The following is a 20,330-nucleotide window of genomic DNA, read 5'->3' as shown; positions in this document are numbered from 1 at the left end:
CAAGTCATGAATTTGTTTTTATACACATATGCATGCATATTTACATGCATTACTTATTTATTCAATTGACCTTAAATTCCATTAAGTTCCAATGAGTAGGAGAAAGATTTTAGTCTTAGGCTTTATTTTAATTTTATTTTTCTGGTTACATTACTTTTGTTTGTTTATTTTTTAACTGTTCAGTCTAAGGCTTGTAAAGGTTGATTTGCTCCTGAACTGCTTTGTTCCCAGACATTGCCATCTTCCCCAACTACCACCAAGTCCTCTCCATCTGATCCCATGACCACCTCCAGAGCCAATCAGGTACAGTATCATCCTATCATCTACACCATACTTTTCACGGGTGACAGCTTGCAAACTGGAGAAAAAGATATGGTGGGTTAAGGATTTATTCGTTCATTCACATATATACACCCATAATCATAGATATCTAACGCTGTTGCATAAAGAACACTTTTCAGAACTTGGAAAATTAAATGGAAAAATCATTCTTCTCTAAATATACTTTTAATTTTTAAATCTTTGATAACAGTAAAATAGACTTTAAAATAGTAATTTTATTTTTTTTTAATCTTACTATTTTAATGTGTATTTGCAGGGTGTGTATTTGTGTATCATGAGTGCAGTAACTGTCCGTGTGTGTATGTTTATGTGTATGTATATATGCACACACATATGTAGTCTTTGGATCCCTTGTAAAATAGAATGGAACTATCCCTAAAACCATATTTAAATAAATGAATGTGATATTAGGAATGGTATATATTTAATTTTGTTTTTTAATTGTGACTTGTATGTAATCTAGAGGCATTAGTATTTAAACAGATTATGTAGTAAAAGAAATTAATTTGGAAGTAAAATTTAATGATGAAAAATAAAGTAAAATTAAGTCTATTTTAAAACATTTTTAATTACACATTCATTTGAGGTTTGATTACGTCTAATTTGGTTCTTTTTAAAAATGCAGATACTGTAATATTAGCAGTAAATTATTTTGTTATCAGACTGTTTTATTTTTCTTTGAACTGGGTAATATGTGCAGTTCATTATTCACATAATCATCATATTGTTTATGTTGTTGCTTTACTCGTTTATGTAAAGTTCCAAGTTACTTACTTACCTTCATACCATCCAGATTCAGTCATAGCAGTTGTTCAGTGGCTGGTTTTAAGATATACCTGTAAACTGTTAAGGCTAAAAGTACCCTGTATGTATTTTAATAATTGCATTTAATGTGTTAATTTTAACACATACTTTGTTTATTTATGTCAGCTTCTCTTGAGATCTCGTGCAAATTTTATTCAAATCTCAAGAAGGGTTTTCTTGACAGCAAGCTATTTTTTCTCACGGATAATTAACATGCCTCTGAATGATTGGTGCTAGGATAACTTGTGATAACTACATTAGAACTTGTGTTCTGTGTAAATAACCAGGCTCAGCATATAGCAGTGCATTAAAATATATATTATATATATAATATTTTGATCATTATAAGAGAATCTGTTGAAAGTGACATCTGGCACAAAAACATGATGAACTTTATTTTTGGGGAGAAATTTTATAGATGGAAGGAAGGAAGCTTTGGTCAGAGAACTATATGTGGTACTATCCCACGGGTTGATTTGAAACTCTTGTATATAGCCTCCTGTCTCTCCAACAGTGATTAATTGACTTCATCATCAATTAAAAAACAAAGATAAAAGGTTAGCAAAGAGCTAGTAAGACTTCTCTATGAACATCGTGTTCAGCATTTCTTCTTTCTGTATCTGAATGTTAGATTTACATGTACCTTAATTAAAAAGTATTTAACATATTGAGCAAACAACTAATTATTATGCTATTTTAATTGTCTCATTGCCTTTCTTTCTTTCTTTCTTTCTTTCTTTCTTTCTTTCTTTCTTTCTTTCTTTCTTTCTTTCTTTCTTTCTTTCTTTCTTTCTTTCTTTCTTTCTTTCTTTCTTTCTTTCTTTCTTTCTTTCTTTCTTTCTTTCTTTCTTTCTTTCTTTCTTTCTTTCTTTCTTTCTAAGAGGCTACCTGATGATTGTTGTAAGACCAAGCATTCATTGTTTGTAGGGCAAAAAAGGAGTGTTTATTTAACAGGAAACATGATTTTGTGCATGTTGATTGAATAGCATCAGAGATGTACCTGTTTTCAATCTGTTTATTGAAGTTTGAACTATCCAAGATTTAGCTTAGAGTATCAGTATATGAAAAATAAATTTGTGTTCACCTATTAAAAATGTTTTGCTGATCTTCTAGAAAAGTTGGTCTATGTGGAAGAGTTTTCTAATAAAATCAGTACTGTATTGAATATTGAAACTGGAGGACAAATATCTATGCTTCTGTGTCCTGTCCACACTTCACATTACATTGTTAAATATATTTTATTCATAGACTGTTTTGCTGTTTAGTTCTTATATAAATGATCAGAATCTCTTTTGGACAGTATTAAAAAAGGTGTAAATGAAGAAAGACATGAGAACCATAACTGATGCCTGGAGCTGTATTTATCATTAATTTTGAACATTCTTATTAGTTTATAATTATTTTATCCCCCACTATATTTCTTAGTGCTGTCTATCCATTTCAGCAGAAAGCATGTGGCACATGATAAGGTAATTAAGTCAAGGCTTAGCTGTTCATTCTGGTGATAGGTGACGTAGCTGGCAATTGTTTCTAGACTGTAGCGTTGATTAACATTCAGCACCAGTATATCGACAAGTATCTGCACTGCGGCTGTCACATGAAAATAGGTTCCAGCATGGTAATCTCAACCTGTCAGTAGTTGTGTAAGTAACCAACACAGGAGGACTGGAGAACAAAACAAATGTTTGTTTTGATACACTGCTGTAGTTGTGATGATTCTTAACTTTAAGTAACTGTACAGATATGTATATTCTCACAAAACGTTGTGTAAAGATAACATTAAGCAGCTGTTTTAACTGGACAAAAGTCAGGAAATTCAGAGTCAGAGTTGAAACCGCATACACAATACATGCCATTGTGCCTGTATTGCAGCTCATATGAGATTTAAGATCACCCACTTTTCTTAGAGTTTTTGAAATAACAGAATATCAAACATTATACTCAAGATCAACAGGGTGACTTGAGCAGGACCTGAGCAAGGATTCATCCTGGGGGAAAGATGAGCATGGGTTCTGCCTATGTCAGGGGAAGGCTAATTTAAACTGGGGCAGAGGGCTCCTTAGGTGTCGTACTGGGGGAGATTACCCAGAGATATGCAGTGGTGGAGCTCATCTCCTGCATGCTGTTTCCCTGCTCACTGTGTGGGAGCTGCCAGCAAACTCTTGCTTCCTGGAAGAGCTTGCGTTTTGGGCAGCTTATACTTGTGCACCCTATCCTTGTGCACACTTTCAGCCAGGAGAAGCCAAGAAACTGATTTTTGCCAGCAGATGCTAGGGTGACCAGATGGCAAGAATAAAATATCGGGACACATGGGAGAGGGAGGGGCAGCTACAGGCTCACAGCGCCCACTGGAGCCATGGGGAAGGAGGGCGCCCAACCCGAGGAAGCTGCGTGTTGGGGGTGCACAGACCCTGCCAAGGCCCCTGCTGCAGGTTGGGGGCACACGGCCCCAGCTCTGTCCCCCATCATGGGTTAGTGGTGCACGACCTAGTCCCTGCCGCAAGCTGCGGGTCAGGGGCGCACGGCCCGGCCCCTACTGCAAGCCATAGGTCAGGAGCGCACCGCCTCAGCTCCAGCCCCCGCCACATGCCATGGGTTGGGGATGCACGGCCCCAGCTCCCACCACAAAGGTGGGGTTTCAGAGCTGGGGCAGGGGGTTGGGGCGTGGGGAGGGAGTTTGGTGTGGGAGGGGGTGTGGGCTCTGGGCACTTACCTCAGGCGGCTGCCCAGAAGTGGTGACATCTCCCTCTGGGTCCTAGGCAGAGGCTCGGCCAGGCAGCTGTGCATGCTGTCTCTCCCACAGGCACCACCCCCACAACTCCCATTGGCCGCAGTTCCTGGCCAATAGGAGCTGCGGAGCAGGCGGTCATGGCAGGGGCAGCACACACAGAGCCCACCTGGCCATCCCTGCAGCTAGCACCAAGAGGGAGATGTGCAGAACCAGCTCCGCACCAACTGGACATTTGGCAACTTATAATATTGGAACAAGTGGTGTCCTGATTGTACATAGGTCAGGATGCAGGACAAAGAGTTAAATATCGGGACAGTCCCGATTTTATTGGGACATCTGGACACTGTAGCAAACGCCAATAGAACCCTCGCAACAAGTCTGGTCTGTTTTATTTCCACCTTTGAATATTTTGGTTTTTGTCAATTTAAGTTAGATCATTACCACCTTTTTACATAATAATCTTTCTAACAGTTGTAATTCTTTTATGTAAACCTACAATTATGAATTATTGCTATTTTTCTATTTAGCTTACAGTAATGGTGATGTGTCAATCAGCAGTAAGCAGAGATTCTCTAAAATGGTTTTTGCACAGTGGAACAAACTTCAGACACATTGTGGTATTAATTGAATTGCCATGGATACAGCAGAGGCCTAAAAAATGTAAGAGATGTTTGTTGCAAGAAGCTATACATCTGCAATTGCTGTTGTTAAAATGCATTGCTTATATTTTCGTATCAGAGTGCCCATAGGCATTTATCCACATTAAAAACTAATGAACTGCAAAATTTCAGTTGGAAAAATAAAAAGCCAAAGATGTTAAAATTTGTGGTACTCAAAAAGTGTTTGAAACTTGCCTCTTCTGAATGTCTATCATGTTAAAAGGCATCAGCCAATTTTCCTATTTTTATTTTTAGGCTGAGAATTTAAATTTTGCCCCAGTGTGAATTTTGTCAGCCATGTTTATAGTGGAAATGTTGACAGATACTGAAGGACAGCAGTAAAATTGCACTGCTATCATAAATGTTCCTGAAATTGGAGGAATGTAGCTTTACTTTTATTTATCAAAAGAAAGAAATCAATTTTACTTCTCTGCAGTATCCTTCAGGTGGGAGATTATTTTTCAGGATGATGAATAATGCCATAAACATCATATTAAAAAGGTTGATTTGAGGGTTTTTCCACCCCCGAAGACCTGTAAAAAGATATGATTTTAATAGTTGTGCTAACAATTATTAAATAGCAGTGAAGTAACAAAAGTATTTCTCAAACATGTTATATGATATTTTGCTCTGTTTATGGGATTATTTCTAATTTATTTGACATGTTTTACAGAAACATTTATTTTAGGTTAAAAAAAATAAATTCTGTACGTGTAGTCTACTCTTTGGGGGGGGCAGTGTATAGGTGTAGCACCCAATGAACAACAGCACAGGGAAGTAATTATGCTTCAGAAATGTACATGCCTTCCCTAGTTCCTCTTGCGCTATATGCACAGCAATCTGCTTCCCTCACATACCAGTGACCCGAGTAGTACCATTAACTCACACTGACCAGAAGAGCTGGTCCACTCTCCACCTCTCTCATGCCTCGTGCTCTGGGGAAGTAATGGGCTTGCAACACATGCTTACCCCTAGAGATCCAGACTCAAGGTTCAGGAATGCCACACGGGGGTTAAGTAGGGATGGTTTTACCCATCCTCATGGCCTAGCACGGGTGCATAGGCTGGGTCATGATTTGGCCCTTACTATTAAAAACTATTTTTATCAATCTAATAAATAGCCTTCCTGTTCTTTGTACCCAATTGTATTTTAAAATAGTGCACTGATTTAATCACTGGTGATTTATAGTTATATCATCAGATCGTCTATTTTACTTCTGTTTTGTTAAAAATAAAATAGATTCATATGGGTTACGTAGAATATGAAGTCAGTGGGGTACCAGGTGGGTGCAAGGATGTGCCCATTCATTTCTCAGGGCCTAAGACTCTTTGGGGCCATTGGCTTAGTCTTCATGTGTGTTTGTACGGTACCTAGCATAACGGAGCCCTGATCCTGCTTGGGGCATCTGATCTCTGCAATGAATGTATTAAATAATAAATTTCAGTCCTGATCTCTCAGCCCCAGCCTAATCTCCCCAGAGACGTTACGTAAAATGCCTTGCATATAAGTTTATTGGGAGTTTGTGAAGTTGAACGAAAGACTGAAGTGATTAATCATACAGTATTGGATGAGCGAAATTGAATTCTGACCTTCAGGAAGTGGGTAAGTGATTTGGTACAGAGTTGTGGGCAAAGAGAAATTGAAATCACCATCCTTCAGTAATGCTGCAAGAGACACTGGTCAGAACTAGTGTGGCATAGGGAATGGCAGATGACCTCAAGGTTAGGAATCAGTTATATCATAGCACCCACAAAATCAAACTGTATCCAGAAGTAGCTTTCCTTATGGTATGTATTACCACAAGCTACTTTCTTATAGTTGAGAAATGAAAATAAAAGTATATTTGTACAAATGAAAACAGAATGTTCATAACACTGAGAGCCTAATATTTACCCTTACATTAGAAATACATCATTTGCAATCTGGAAATCCCATCACTTCTGAGGCTAATTTAGTGCTTCTGATTCTGAGACAGTGGAGCTGATTTTCTTCTGTGACATAGCAGGGGGTGCCAGTTCCAGCTCCCTGATTCTCTGAGACAGCCCAATGCTGATGATGCATAGCACTGTGTAGGCAGCTCTAGGATCTGTTACTGCAGTAGGGTAATTTAATGGACCTTATGTCAATGGAGGATTGCCATAGTGGAGAATTTCTCTGTCATGCCCCTTGCCCATCCCTATATGCCCTTATGTGACCTGAATTGTGCAAGAAGAGAACCTGCCCCAAGGTACCATTACAAATCAATCCCACTGTCTGTGATTAGCAGGAGTTATGAAATAGGATAGTGCCCATATCATTGTAACCACACCAAGCACATTGTAATACATGGATAAGAACTCAGTTTTCATAATTTCCAAAGTAAGGCATGTTCTTAATTTATATATATATAAATAAATAACTGATCAGCTTGTAGATTAGAATATTTGATATATGACCCTGTGTAATCAATATGATGTCTGCAACACCGTTACACCCTTCTGGAATTGTGGGTTACTTGCCACTATCGTTTGAGTGCTAAGTAGAACAGACAGAGACAGTCTCATTAGTGCAACAGAGTTGTGTAATAGTTACAGCACAGGACTGGTAGTTAGGAACTCCTGCTACATGGATTCTAATTCTGACTCCACTACTAACTACTTGTTTGGCATTGTGCAAGGCACTTAGCCTCTGTTTCCAAGTTTCCTAATTTGTGAACTGGATGTAAAAGTACCAGTTTACATAACCCATAGGAGATTAGGACGTCAGGATTAATTATCTGATAGTTAATTTCTATAAACTATAAATTTGGGCATAATTATTGTTACAAAAGTTTCAGTATCAAAGATATGTCCCAGCCTGTCTTCCATGTAACCCGGTGTCATCGTACCTAACTGTAGAGTGATTTGCAGTAATCCTGCTCTTATTAGCTGACTGAAACATATTAAATTGTATAAAGGTAATCTCTGAAGTATCCCTTAACTCTTACCAGTGAGTGAGGCTGTCTCAAACACCCTGAATATGTGTCTTCTCTGGGGGGGGGGGGCGCAAATGGGGAGAAATCTCTGATTTGGTCTTCTGTTATCATTATGATAATGGTACTGAGTTCTGTTTCCAACTCTGACACAGACTTTTTGTTTGACTATGGGTAAGGCATTTGACTTCCCTGTTCCTCAGTTCCCCATCTTTAAAAGAGAAGTTAATTGTTAACTATCTGTCTCTAAAATATTTTGATGCTCTGATAGGTCATTAGAAGTGCAAAGCTATTATTATTAGGATTCAGAGTAGCAGCCGTGTTAGTCTGTATCCGCAAAAAGAAAAGGAGGACTTGTGGCATCTTAGAGACTAACAAATTTATTTGAGCATAAGCTTTCGTGAGCTACAGCTCACGTCATCGGATGCATTCAGTGGAAAATACAGTGGGGAGATTTATATACACAGAGAACATGAAACAATGGGTGTTACCATACACACTGTAAAGAGAGTGATCAGGTCAGGTGAGCTATTACCAGCAGGAGAGCAGCGGGGAGAAAAAACCTTTTGTAGTGATAATCAAGGTGGGCTATTTCCAGCATTTGACAAGAACGTCCGAGGAAAAGTAAAACGATTTCCCCATGTTTATTTCCCCCTCCCAACCCCCACTGTTCCTCAGACGTTCTCTAATGTGCCTATCACCAGAGGATCAAGTACAGCAGGTTAAATAATGAAAAAAGAGAAAATCTATTTGTGGATGAATTACTCTAATTAATTTTGTTGTTATTCAGACCATGCGTTACTCACTCAGACAGGCACGAGTATATCTGGAAATATTTGTGAACCCTGGAAGTTTAACAAATTCATACCAGAAATTTGTAATTTGCTATTCATCATTCATTATGTTCCTGTTGAAAAGTCTGTCATTGAATCAGGGAGCAGAAACAATATCATATGACTAATCACACACTGAATTGTGAATAAAGAATAATGCAGAAGTTGTAGTGAATGGTTTGTGGAGCACTCGGGGTCTAAAGAGGATTTGTCCAAATCAGATATCAGAGATACCAGCTCAGGAATTATTCACAACCCGCTCATCCCTTCCCCCGCCCTCCCCCCAAAAGCCTAAATTTATAAAATATTTGGTTTGAAAAATCCTTTTTCACCATTTTAGTATCTAGGCATTTCATGATAGCCTGCCAGAAGGGTGCAGCTATCTGGTGGGCCATCCATCTGTGTTCTTATATCATAACTATTATTATGGTATCTGAGCACCTTACATATCTATTAAAGTGAGCACAAAAAGATACATTCCATTCCAAAGGGCTGGAGGTTCATGGCTGTTCTGATTATTTCTGGGAAGAGTCTTATAGTTGTGGTGGGCCAATTGTTGAAACTGTTTTGTCTCCTGAACAGGAATTCAACCCATACAATCTCATAGAATGGGGTGGTCCCTCACTTAACGTGAGCCAGACCTAAGGAGAGCTTTGAAGATGTAGATCAGAAACTTGAATTTGAACAGTTATTCAAGTTGATGTTCTCAGTTCTTTTCTTGACCCAAATCCAAAAACTGTCTTTCATCTATTTGCAGGACACAATCACAAGGAACATTAGACAGATCCTTTCTCTTCCCCTGTGTGTTAAAACATTGCGTGTTCTAGTGGAGAGTTATACATTAAAGGGATTTTAAAGCCATAATTCTAACCTCCACTTACTCCAAATAGGCCAACTTTGTACATACTGTATAGTGTTCCATAAACATGTGCTGGCCTCTGCCCCAGTTTTCAATCTGAAAATGAAATAATTGGTGAGGGTTTAACCTTCCAACATAATAGCTAGGTTTAACCTTCCAAATAAGAGCTTTTCTCTTTAGTGTATATTGTTCTATGTTTACTGTAGAATATGAGAAGTGGATTTAATTTGGTGTTTGTATAAATTCCATGGTCCCTTTAGTTAGAATCTGAATATTCTTTTATTTTATATTTTAAATTTTAAAATATATATAAATAAATTATATATAAATAAATTTTAAATATATTTATATAAAATATTTTATATTTTAGTTAGAATCTGAATATTCTTCAAAGAAGTATTGATATATATAAGTCTGATATATAGGTCTTGCCATCAGTGCTGTCACTTTATTTGGGTAGCTTCCCTCATTAGCAGCCCAATTAGGCATGCCATTCCTTCCAGGAATCTAAACCTAGTCTTTCACTCCTTCTAGTCCCCCCATAGGCCACTGAGCTCCCCGTCCCTATCTCTCCCCCGTCTTTCCTCTCTTAAAATGCTATTTTTGTGGTCAGTCTCTGAGAAAGAATTTGGTAAGCAGAAAGCTCTGTCTTTTTGATCTTCAACCTTCGAAAGTCCTCTCTATACTAAAAGTTTTAACTGAGTTTATAACCCATTAGTTCTGTGGTTGTCTCTAAAAACATGATTTGTGTCCCCACTTACCGATGGTTAATACCAGTATTCGATTAATAACTGGCAGCTAATGGGTTTGCTCTTGTCAGCTGCCTAACTCGGCAGATAACTGTTATCTTGTAACTGGTTTGTAACACTGAAGTTTTCTTTGTTGATGGTAACTCTTAGCTGTGCTGGGTCACCTTATTTAGCCAGTCCTCTTGCTTCCCAGCTCTCCCTGCAGTAGGTTTACATAGCTTCAGCTGCTGATAATAGCAGTCCTTTCATCCAGGTGCTATATCCTTGACTGAGACACTGTTGAATGACTAACCAAATTTTCCCAGAATGCAGTGACACATCCGTGGGTAAGTATCATGATAAGCTCAGATGCACAGACCTGTTTGACACATTGGTTAGACTAGTGTTGTAACTTGGGCAAATGAGAGTGCCTAAAATAGTTACAAAAACATGGATATCTTTGTAGGTTGGACTAGCCCTTAGTGTTCAACAGTAATAAGGTAGTTTTATGGATTGTTAATTCGTTTCTGCATAATGTGACCTCTCCGTTTCAATTTAATAAGAAGGTGGAGTTCTCTGTCTGAAGACAGAGTGCTGATTGTGCACTCTGGACATAAGGGTAATCATTAGTACTTGTGGTATATTATCTGGAAAGAACTAAGGAAATTCATTTTTCTGGGCTACTATTCATTCTGTGGTAGGAGTCCAGGGTAGGTGCCAAATTTCTATGGTTACCTTGGTTTACTGGATTGAAACTAGCATTTGGGAGTTCTGTTTGGATGATGGGCCTCAATGTCTTTGTCTGCGACCAATTCCTGAGCAGAGTTAAAGCTATGTGCTATGAACTGCATTTGCTTTTCATCTGTTTCTTTGTGTAAGTCAAGTGTTTTGTATTATAAATCCTTGTTGGTTTAGAACCTCCACATCTCCCTATAATTTTGCAGTGGCTGAGATCAAGTGATGCACTTTTGCTGACCATACTTGTGTACTCCTATGGATTGGAAACAGCATATTTCAGATGCCATAGAATTTGGTGCATAAAAAATAGTTGAAAATAAATATATCCCAGCAGTTGCTGTTTGGTGTAATGATTTTTTTACCTTCTCAATTATATTTCTTCCTCTCGGATGTGCCAGTCAAATGACTCTGAGATTGATTATGCTATTGATATGTAGGTAGGTAGTGCTTAGTATTTGTGTCACTTGTCTTTATTTTATTTTTTCACTTTCTCTCTGTGTCATTCCTCTCTATTTGGGTGTTGTGGAAACTTCAGCTGGGAAATTCCTGAGACACAGGGCATAACATAGGCTCAGTGCTAAATTTTTAGGCACTATTTGCCTATCACTTACCTGACATAGTAAGTTTCAGATTGGTGTATCAGACTTAGAGATATCATTTCCAGTTTAAGTTGTCAGTTGTACAAGATTTAAACAAACAACTCCTGTTGACTTTAATGAAAGGTCTGTGGTCTAACTCCATGCAACTCTGAAAATTTAGGAAGTGACTAAATCAAAGTCAGGGATCTTTAATGTGGGCCAGATCTGGTCCATCGTGTGTACTGGCACAAAGGAGTAGAGGTGCTTAAGACATCCATCCCCTTACCCCATTGTACTTCTTCAATATACCACAGCTCCTTGTGCTCAAAGGGAAGCAGGGTCAGCGGAACTGCTACTTTCCTCACTCTTGCAGGTGGGCAGGGGCTGGGGAGTGGGCAGAGCCATGACTACACCCTCTCAATGTGCCCTGTAGCATAGCTGTGCCAGAGCATTGTATAGCAACAGGTATAGACACATCACAGTTGACTCCTTCTCCAGAGTAGTAAGGAGACAAAGAGGCAATTGTGACTCAGGGAATCACTATCTCCATCCCAGGCTGCTTCCAGGGACAATGAACCAATGCACTGCACCTTAGAGCAGGCACTATCCCAAACTGATCATCTGCCCTGTGTTGAGGACCAGTTTGGGATATTGCCTGCAGTAACGTGCAGTGTGTGGGTTCATTGCCCCTGGAAGCAGCTCTGAGGAGGAGAAAGAGGAAGGTGGTTGACTCCCTGCACTGTGAGGAGTAAGAGGATGGTTTTCTGCCTACACTAGTGATGAGCCCTTTTCCTGTAGCATGGTATCGTGGACTCTGAGCCAGCCAGTCAGCCCCTGTTAATATCCGTTATGCTACTGTCCAAAAAAAAAAAAAAAAAAAGTGAACTCACATTTTATTCAGAAACTATAAGCATCATTTTTTCTATTCTTGTGCATGTGGTTAGTTTCACTGTTACTTTTTCTGACAGTAAATTAGAATTCCTGTAGGTAATAACAGTCAAGGAATTACTGACCAGCAGGAATATTGTAACCTTAGCCACTTAGTAATGACCTCAGAAATGCCCAGGGGCCAAGAGCAATATTGCTGTTATAACCTCCTTGGGTTTATATTCTGTCCTAAATTGAAAGTTTTATGCTTTTCCTATTGTGCCAAGATTCCTTCAGCATACCTTCCAGATAATTGGTCACAGTAATGCTCCAGTTGTACTGGGTATTTCTAGAGAATGAATGCACAGAACAACAGCCAGTCATATTTTCTCTTTTATTAAGGACATGCTATTTTTATGGTCAGAAAGATCTGTGAAAACTGACATCTTAATGTTTTGAATTTATTTTTCTATCAATTACTTCATATCAAATTTGTCATAATTATAAATTAAAAGAAGCAATTTCTCAGCATACTTTTTTTTATCTACCTAGATTGTAAATTTTTCAGGATAGGGGCTTTAATTATATGTTTTTACAGTGTGTAGCACAGTGAGGCTAGGGCCTTTAGGTGCTACTTCAAGACTAATGATAATGTAAATCAATCTGTCATTTCTGCCTCCTACATCATCACTACTGTGTTGAGAGGAGAATAAAATCTTGCTTTAAAAAAAGCACAACTGGGAAAACACGTAGCAGGTAACGTGCTGTTTCAGATGCATATGATATGTAGATGCTTCTATTGCACTGTTACAATTCTAACCAAAACCACTCTTGAATAGATGGCAAATAAAAATGTAATTCTGTAAGTAACTTGCTCACAACATAGTCCAAACTCCCCCCTGTTCTTAGTTCTGGTTTTATTAACACAGAAATTAACTATAAGAAAACTAAGTACGTTCAAACTTTCTCCCCACTTTTAGCTGCTCCTAGTGTTCTTTCTTCCAGGCTTCTCAGTCAAAAGCTCTTTCTAGAGTGCCACCCTACTTCTCTTACATTCAGTTGGGCTATTGAGCCACTGTTGTGAGTCACCAGAACCCCCTTTACGTTCCCGAGAAGGATCAACACATGCTAACATGGTGAATTGTTTTTTAAGGTGATAGTAATGCGTGTAGTTCAGGATGCCTAACACTTGTCAGTATGAGACATTGTTTTCAGTTGTTTATATTTTATCAAACTTTAACCATTTGGGATGAAATTTTTCAGTCCATGTGTCTTCCTCAGGTAGCCATTTTGAAAATGGATAATTCTTCATGAGTTTCTGTGAAGATTTTATTCCTCATTCACTGCTGACACACAAACTTTCAGTTATGAAGAATAACACAGTCGCCCTTGATCCTATTTTAAGAAATGATCTTAAAATGGTGAAGAAATTATCCTTTAGTTATGGGTGGTATGTCGGTGTGAAACTTCATATAGCGTTAGTTTTTATGCCTTTTGAATTTTTATGTCTTTTTTTGTTTGGTTTCATACAATAATTTTCAATAGGAAGTAGTCTCTGAAATTCATCTGTGGCAGACTCACCACTTTTTGGCAATTTACATATATATTTTTAGAAATTATATATCTACGCAAAAATTAGTAGAGGAATGAATTTTAAGTTGTTGACTTCCAGACATCACTTACTATTAAAAGCTGTTATAGAAAAACAAACAAAAACTACATAATTCAAAGACATACAAATAAACACTGAAATTTCACACTGAAAGGCCACCTACAAGTAAAGAATAAGAATAATGTCTTCACCATTTTTAGAACAGTTCTTAAAATAGTAATTTATACCCCCTTTTAAGAACATTTCCTTCACTGTGAAGTCACAAGCAGTACCTCCATAATATTGTATGCTATTGACGTCTGGTACTAAGTTTGTTACATTTCCTTTGTGGATCATTTTGTTATTGCTCTCTCCATAAACTGTCATTGTTTTAGAACTACAGGTAATTTTATTGTGGTGTAAATGACATTTGATTAACTTTAGCAATGTAGGGCAATGGAAAGCAAACTTGCCTTGTGCAAAAAGATAAAGAGAAGTAAATGCAGTTGAATAGCAATATTTGTTTATGAACTTTACTCTGTAAGTTGTAGTCATATTCACATATTCCACTTTTTAAAAAATAATGGCCAAGGTAAATAAATGGCCAATCTTGTTGCTTAGGGGTCTTATTGGTCTCTTCCATTAATTCATTTTTTTCAAAGACTAGAAGTCCTCACCCACTCTTCAGGAAATTCCATACATCAGCAGCAGATGACAGGGTACTACAGAGGTTTGGATAGTAGGATAGTGTAGCTTGTAGTGTTTCTGCACTATAGAACACACATTGTAGGGCTATGTCCTGTAAATATTCGGCAAGTTATGTATGTAAAAATAATCAACTTACCTTGGAAGGTCATCTTCCTCTAATTGCCTATTGTAGACCTGAAGCAGAGCATGTTGGTACCATCAGTTGTATTCAAGTGTGATTCTTCTCGGAAAAGTGACACTCAAAATGGTATGATGAGGTTTCATGTTTCTCACTGATTCCATGTTGAATTTGCTCAATTTACAATTAAAAAGGTATTGGTTCATTTTCTAAGTGGCAACCTGTAAACTGAACCTGAGCTGTGAGAGTCATGTTGTTCTCACTCTTTTTCACACATCTTCATCAGTAATAAAAATGCTGAATGCCAAATTATGCACTCATTCCAATCTGGAATATATTATTGGGATGGGGGCTGTAGGGGAAAAGTATATTTTAAATTTATAATTTCTCAAAAATTCTGAAAATTTTCACTTTAGCAATTTCCATTGCATTGTAAGAGCTTAGTTCACATTTCTAATGTAATATGTCACAGGTGGCCAAACTGTGGCTCATGAGCCACAGGTTCTTTTACCATTGAAGTGCGGCTCACGGAGCCCCCCATGTACCCCCAAGCTCCACCTACGAGATGGCGGGGAGCTGGGGACCTCCGCTTTGCAGCACAGTGGTGGGGTAGGGACTTCTGCCCAGGGGGGGTGGGGGGAGTCTTCATAGGAGTGGGGCCAAAGCCCCAAGCCTTGGCAGGTGCCTTCCACGGGGCTGAAGCCTCGAGTCCCAGCAGGTGCGCCTTGGCTCTTGGCCTTCTGAAGATTATTGTATGCAGCTTGCAGGGTCAGTAAGTTTGGCCACCCCTGTAATATGTTGTTCTATTTTCATGCTCCTACAACTTTTCTTATAGTTATTTATTGTTCACTTACCAAGTGCATAAATGTAATAAGAGTAATTCAAACCATTTTATTTTCTTAATTGTAATTGTAATAATTTGGGATATTAAATTAACATATGCCCTCTACCAGTGAGATGCTGAAATGCAGTCTCCCATTTAAGGTCCTTTTAAAGTGTTATTGCTTTGTGGAGTAGATTAATGATGAAATTAAACTGTGATTAATGTCGTGGGAAAGATTCTAGTGAAGCAGAACAGAATTCCTTACAGATCTTCTACAGACCAGTGCTTATTTGCAATTAAATGATGCAGAAGAAGAAACCATGTCGGAAGATAAGCAGGTCATTGAGGAATTATTGATCATGTTATGTGCAAGAATATCTAGTTGAATGCGCTTCACAAAAAATGCATATATCTGCTCCAGAAGCAAAGTTACAGCTCCTTATGATAGGAATAGAAAGAAATAGTTGATAATTAGTTTTTGATTAAAGAAGTTTCTCAGTTTACATATGGTTATCTTTCATTTGTGTTTGAACTTCTTAGTGTCATTTGGCTTTAAATGAATCCCTACTTTTATTGTTCCACAGTAATCAGAGAATTCATGCCAGACATTTCAAATATATTTTCAATAGCAATTTAACAAATAATGTTAGACTTTGAATTGCTGCACAACACATATTTCTGTATATGACATTAATAGCTGTCTTTATTATATACAAGTTCTAAATAAATATTTTGTTTTAGTTTTTGGTGATAAAATAACCTATTCCTATTTTTCTAACACTGATATGGGAAAGTATGAGTGCAAGACAGTGACATACAAATTACAACTCAGATGGCAAATCTGTGTAAGATTTAGAATTCTGAATTTAAATTTGTAAGAAATCATGAACGATTTGAAGATAATTCAGTATACAGTAGAACCTCAAAGTTATGAACACCAGCGTCATGAACTGACTAATCTACCACACACCTTATTTGGAACCGGAAGTACACAATCAGGTAGCAGCAGAGACCAAAAAAAGAGGGGGAGGCGGAAGTAAATACAGTACCGTACTGTGTTAAACATAAACTACTAAACAAATAAAAGGAAAGCAGCATTTTTTTTCTGCACCGTAAAGTTTTAAAGGTGTATTAAGTCAGTGTTCAGTTGTAAACTTTTGAAAGAACAACCATAATAGTTTGTTCAGCGTTACGAACAACCTCCATTCCCAAGGTGTTCGTAAATCAGAGGTTCTACTGTATAATGCATACATATGTGATGCCTTGATGCATTAGTTTAATACGTTCTCTATATTAGATATGTTTTAGTCTCGAATTACAAATGTTGTTAGTACTGTAGATATATCTATAATCCATGGTTTATACCATTCAACACTTGTCTTTCAAATGCCAATGTAGTAGTGTAAGTATAGTACAATGTGTATCATAGGTCAGTTAAAATGTGTCAATTATTAAATAAAATATTCTTGCTCTACTATTGATTGTTCCAAAACATTCACACAGTCTTTCCTTTTGGCCACTCTGACTTTTTAGAAGTAAGAAAAGTAAAGGAGTAGTAATGAAATATAAGAAATAAATGTGTCTATGAGTCCTTGGTGGTGATAAACCATATCAATAAAGTATGAGTAGTTCACTACCAGTTTCTGAATATGTAATTTTCTTCTGGAATGTTTTGTCATTTTTATAATATTAGATTACTTTTATTTAAAATATGATCTGGTTTGCCGTGTAAGCCGTGAAAAAAATACCCATTGCTGTCAATATCGAATGCCAATGTTAATATGGCTGAATGAAGTGGCACCAATACAAATGACTTTATATTGTGTGCAGGTTTGAGAATTTTCATAAACTATAAATATTTTATAATACACAGATTGAGGTCTGTCTTGCAAACAGGCAGTGTTTTACTATAAAAATTTACAATTCAGAGTTAACCTCCACCCTATGAACCTGATGCTTCATGGATGTGACATCATACTCATAAATTAGTCTTTAATTGGCGAAATTAAGCCCTTCTTTAAAATGAAACCGCCACCTGCTCTTAGATACAATTAGTCTTTATTACTTCTCATTATTTTTTTTCAATTAAAAAGAAAAAATATTATGAACAGTATTGAAATCTGCAGTCAACAAGCATTTGTAAAGAGAAAAATATTTTAAAAGCATAATTTAGAGCTGCTGGTTTCCTCACTTTTTATCAGTGCTTGGAGACAGATGTTTTTCATTTTGTGTTTTAAAATGATTGTTTTCAAAATGACGTTATCAGAGCTATGGTTCCTAAAGAACTAAGCGCTAACAAGAACATCTGCATCAGAATACAAGAAAATTGAAATCCATTACAGCAGAAAAAATAGTGGTGGGGTAGTAGGAATAGAGGTCAAGACAACAGATGAAGGTAAATACATGTCTTTAAAAGGAAAAAGGAAAGGAAACCTATAGAAGCTGTGAATTCCAAAAATGAATCTGATGACTCTGCCTTTACTCTTTTGGAGTTATATTTTTAAAGTTAGATGTACATAAATAATTACACATCTGTCTTAGGTGTATAAATGCCTGTTGCATGTGTGCAAATGTATGTGTATATGAACAGTTGGTGCAAATCGCCGTTTTACCATGTGCCCATTTACACTAGCTGAGCAGCTAACCACAGGTATTTACATGCATACAGTAGCAACACTTCAATAGCTGTGCACACCTGGCTTTCATCGTTCTTGCCCACAATTCAAAAATCCTCACCATTTCTTTGTTTTTATGTTTTATTTTTACTCAGTTTCCCTTTCCTGAAATATGGCTACATAGATCCCCATTTTTGGAGGAACATATCCCCAAAAGTGTGGATCTGTGGAGACAATATATTTGGAGAATTTTTGTTCAGTGGTATGTATTTGTAATTTTCCTCACTGGGCTAGCTTTAATGGGATACACATTTCCGTTTCGTGAGGCTCCTGAGGAGAATGCAGTCATCTACTCTCATTCCAGCCTACTTGTAACTGGACTTTTTACCTATCAGGGAGGTTGGCTTTTACCACTGGCCCACCTAACACTCACCAACTCTTCTGTTGCATTTTTGGGGAAGGGATATCACAACCTCTTCCATGCCTTTGATCTTATAACCAAATAGTTACTAATTTCTGGCACTACCTCCGCCAATGTCAGGAGTTCTGTTTTTCTCTCTTAGAAGCCTTTCAGTTATCACCACAGTTCCATAACCCAGTTCAGGTTGTGTTGTTTCAATGAACATTTCATTGCCAGTTTACAAGAATAAAGTGAACAAAAGTAATAAAATTAAAGGTGACTGCAAATACAATCGCGCTTAAACAAATACAATGGTAAGTACTAGGTTGTCCTGTAACTTAGTTACAAAATACTGAAATATTTTCCTAGACCAATGTTCTGGTAGTATTAGCTTGTTTTGTTCTCTGACCCTTGTCAGAGAGCACTATGACAGCCTCTGAGAGAAAATATTCACAGAGTGTCTCTGAGAGGAGACCCTCATCACATCAACATGTCAAAAGTCTGTTACCATTATGGGTTTATGTAGTCCCCTAGTCCAATCAAAGATGGTTATTATACTTGGGAGACGTGCATTCATTAGTGAAACTACATTCCTTTTCTAATATAGATTCTGCCAGTTAACTTTTTTTTAACCTTAAGAGTTATGGATATTGAGCTATTGTTTCTTTAACTGTCCCATTCCTCTTTCATTAATGACATCTTTGAGATAGGTCTTTGTTAACACATTGTGTAGTTCCTACTAGATAAACTTCCCATTCTAACAGTTAAGCAGACGGTAAGACAATTGTCTGTTCTGTTACTGCCCCTTTGCACTGCCAGAATGATGTAAGGGATCTTAAAGCTAGCAGTGGCAGCCATTGGAAGAGATCCTCAAGATAGGGGGAGTCCTCACATGCTGTAGAACCAACAGAGTTACTCTACACAGCCTTCGTCACAGCCAGTAACATAGGTGCATGGGGACTGTGGCCAAATTTCCGCTGCACTGCAGCTATTCTGAGCTGTGTGAATAACCCTAGGGAGATGGGGAGAGCCAGGTGTAATTCAGAATAGAAATCAGGCTGCTCTAACTTATGCACAAAAGTAGCTTACAGTCAGATTCGCATCCCGTCACTTCGTCATTCTTATACTTAGCGGAGCTTGGCAGAACAGAGAATACAATCAGAAATTCTGTATGTTGAGTATTGTATATATTATTAGACAACCTTATCGACCTAATACAAAACCATAATTGTTCATCTAGATACAGCAATTTAACTTCCTACCCTCCAGACTTGTCATATTTTTCACAATGCTCATATGAATATAATGCAATAATGAATTTGTCTTTCACCATCATTAACTCTCTGTGTGTGTGTGTGTGTGTGTGTATACAAGCACTCTGTCAAATAAGTCATATTTAACAATATTCCTTCCCTTCATTACGAGTATCACTTAAGATGAGGGGGGGACTGTTCTGTTTACTACATATGTGCTGCAAGTGTAATTTTCAGAGGCAGAGATGGAGTAACTCTAACACTGAATCAACGTAACTCTATAACAGAGAGACACTCTTGTTCCGTAGAACTCTTCTTCGGAACCTTTTCATTTGTTTTATTTCATGAACATACTTATCCATTAGGTTGTTTTGGCTGTGACTTTCTAATACTTGGCTTTAGTTTAGTGCAAATAGAGTAGGGCAATATACTTGTCCTGTGTAGGGAAACATTTTTGCTGTTTTGTTTTGTTTACTTTATTTTTTTCATGCACTTTTTAGAATCATATAAGTTGTGGGATGATGATGTCCTTTTATTATTTTGTTCTTGAGTTGTTCCTTGGATGTGAATATGCCTATTTTCCCACACAAATAAGCAAGTGATAGTCATGTGTTGTGTTATGGTGGTAGTTCTTCCCTTTCCTCCAAGCTTAGAGATTATTAGAGCTATCTTCTGTGAGAGAGCAGTAATTAGGAGTTTTATTTTTCTGTCATTGGGAGGGAGTTAGTATCTC

The 20,330-nt window shown here is 37.5% G+C and overlaps 1 protein-coding gene across 7 annotated transcripts in view; it reads left to right on the top strand.

The window, feature by feature from the left end:
* NOVA1 (NOVA alternative splicing regulator 1) overlaps positions 1-20,330 on the top strand; it is a 229,812-nt gene that overhangs the window by 193,704 nt on the left and 15,778 nt on the right. For 6 of the 7 annotated variants that reach the window (XM_073348901.2, XM_073348907.1, XM_073348903.1 and 3 more), the window contains one exon: positions 232-303. The exons of the other annotated variant lie outside the window; for it this stretch is intronic. In XM_073348901.2, the coding sequence (XP_073205002.1) occupies positions 232-303 (72 nt within the window). The remainder of the gene's footprint in view (positions 1-231; positions 304-20,330) is intronic. 7 annotated transcript variants of the gene reach the window in all.

Source organism: Lepidochelys kempii, chromosome 6 (assembly GCF_965140285.1).
Source record: "Lepidochelys kempii isolate rLepKem1 chromosome 6, rLepKem1.hap1, whole genome shotgun sequence".
NCBI lineage: Eukaryota > Metazoa > Chordata > Testudines > Cheloniidae > Lepidochelys > Lepidochelys kempii.
The sequence above is the reverse complement of the archived record's forward strand: the minus strand, read 5'-3'. Positions and strand labels throughout refer to the sequence as shown.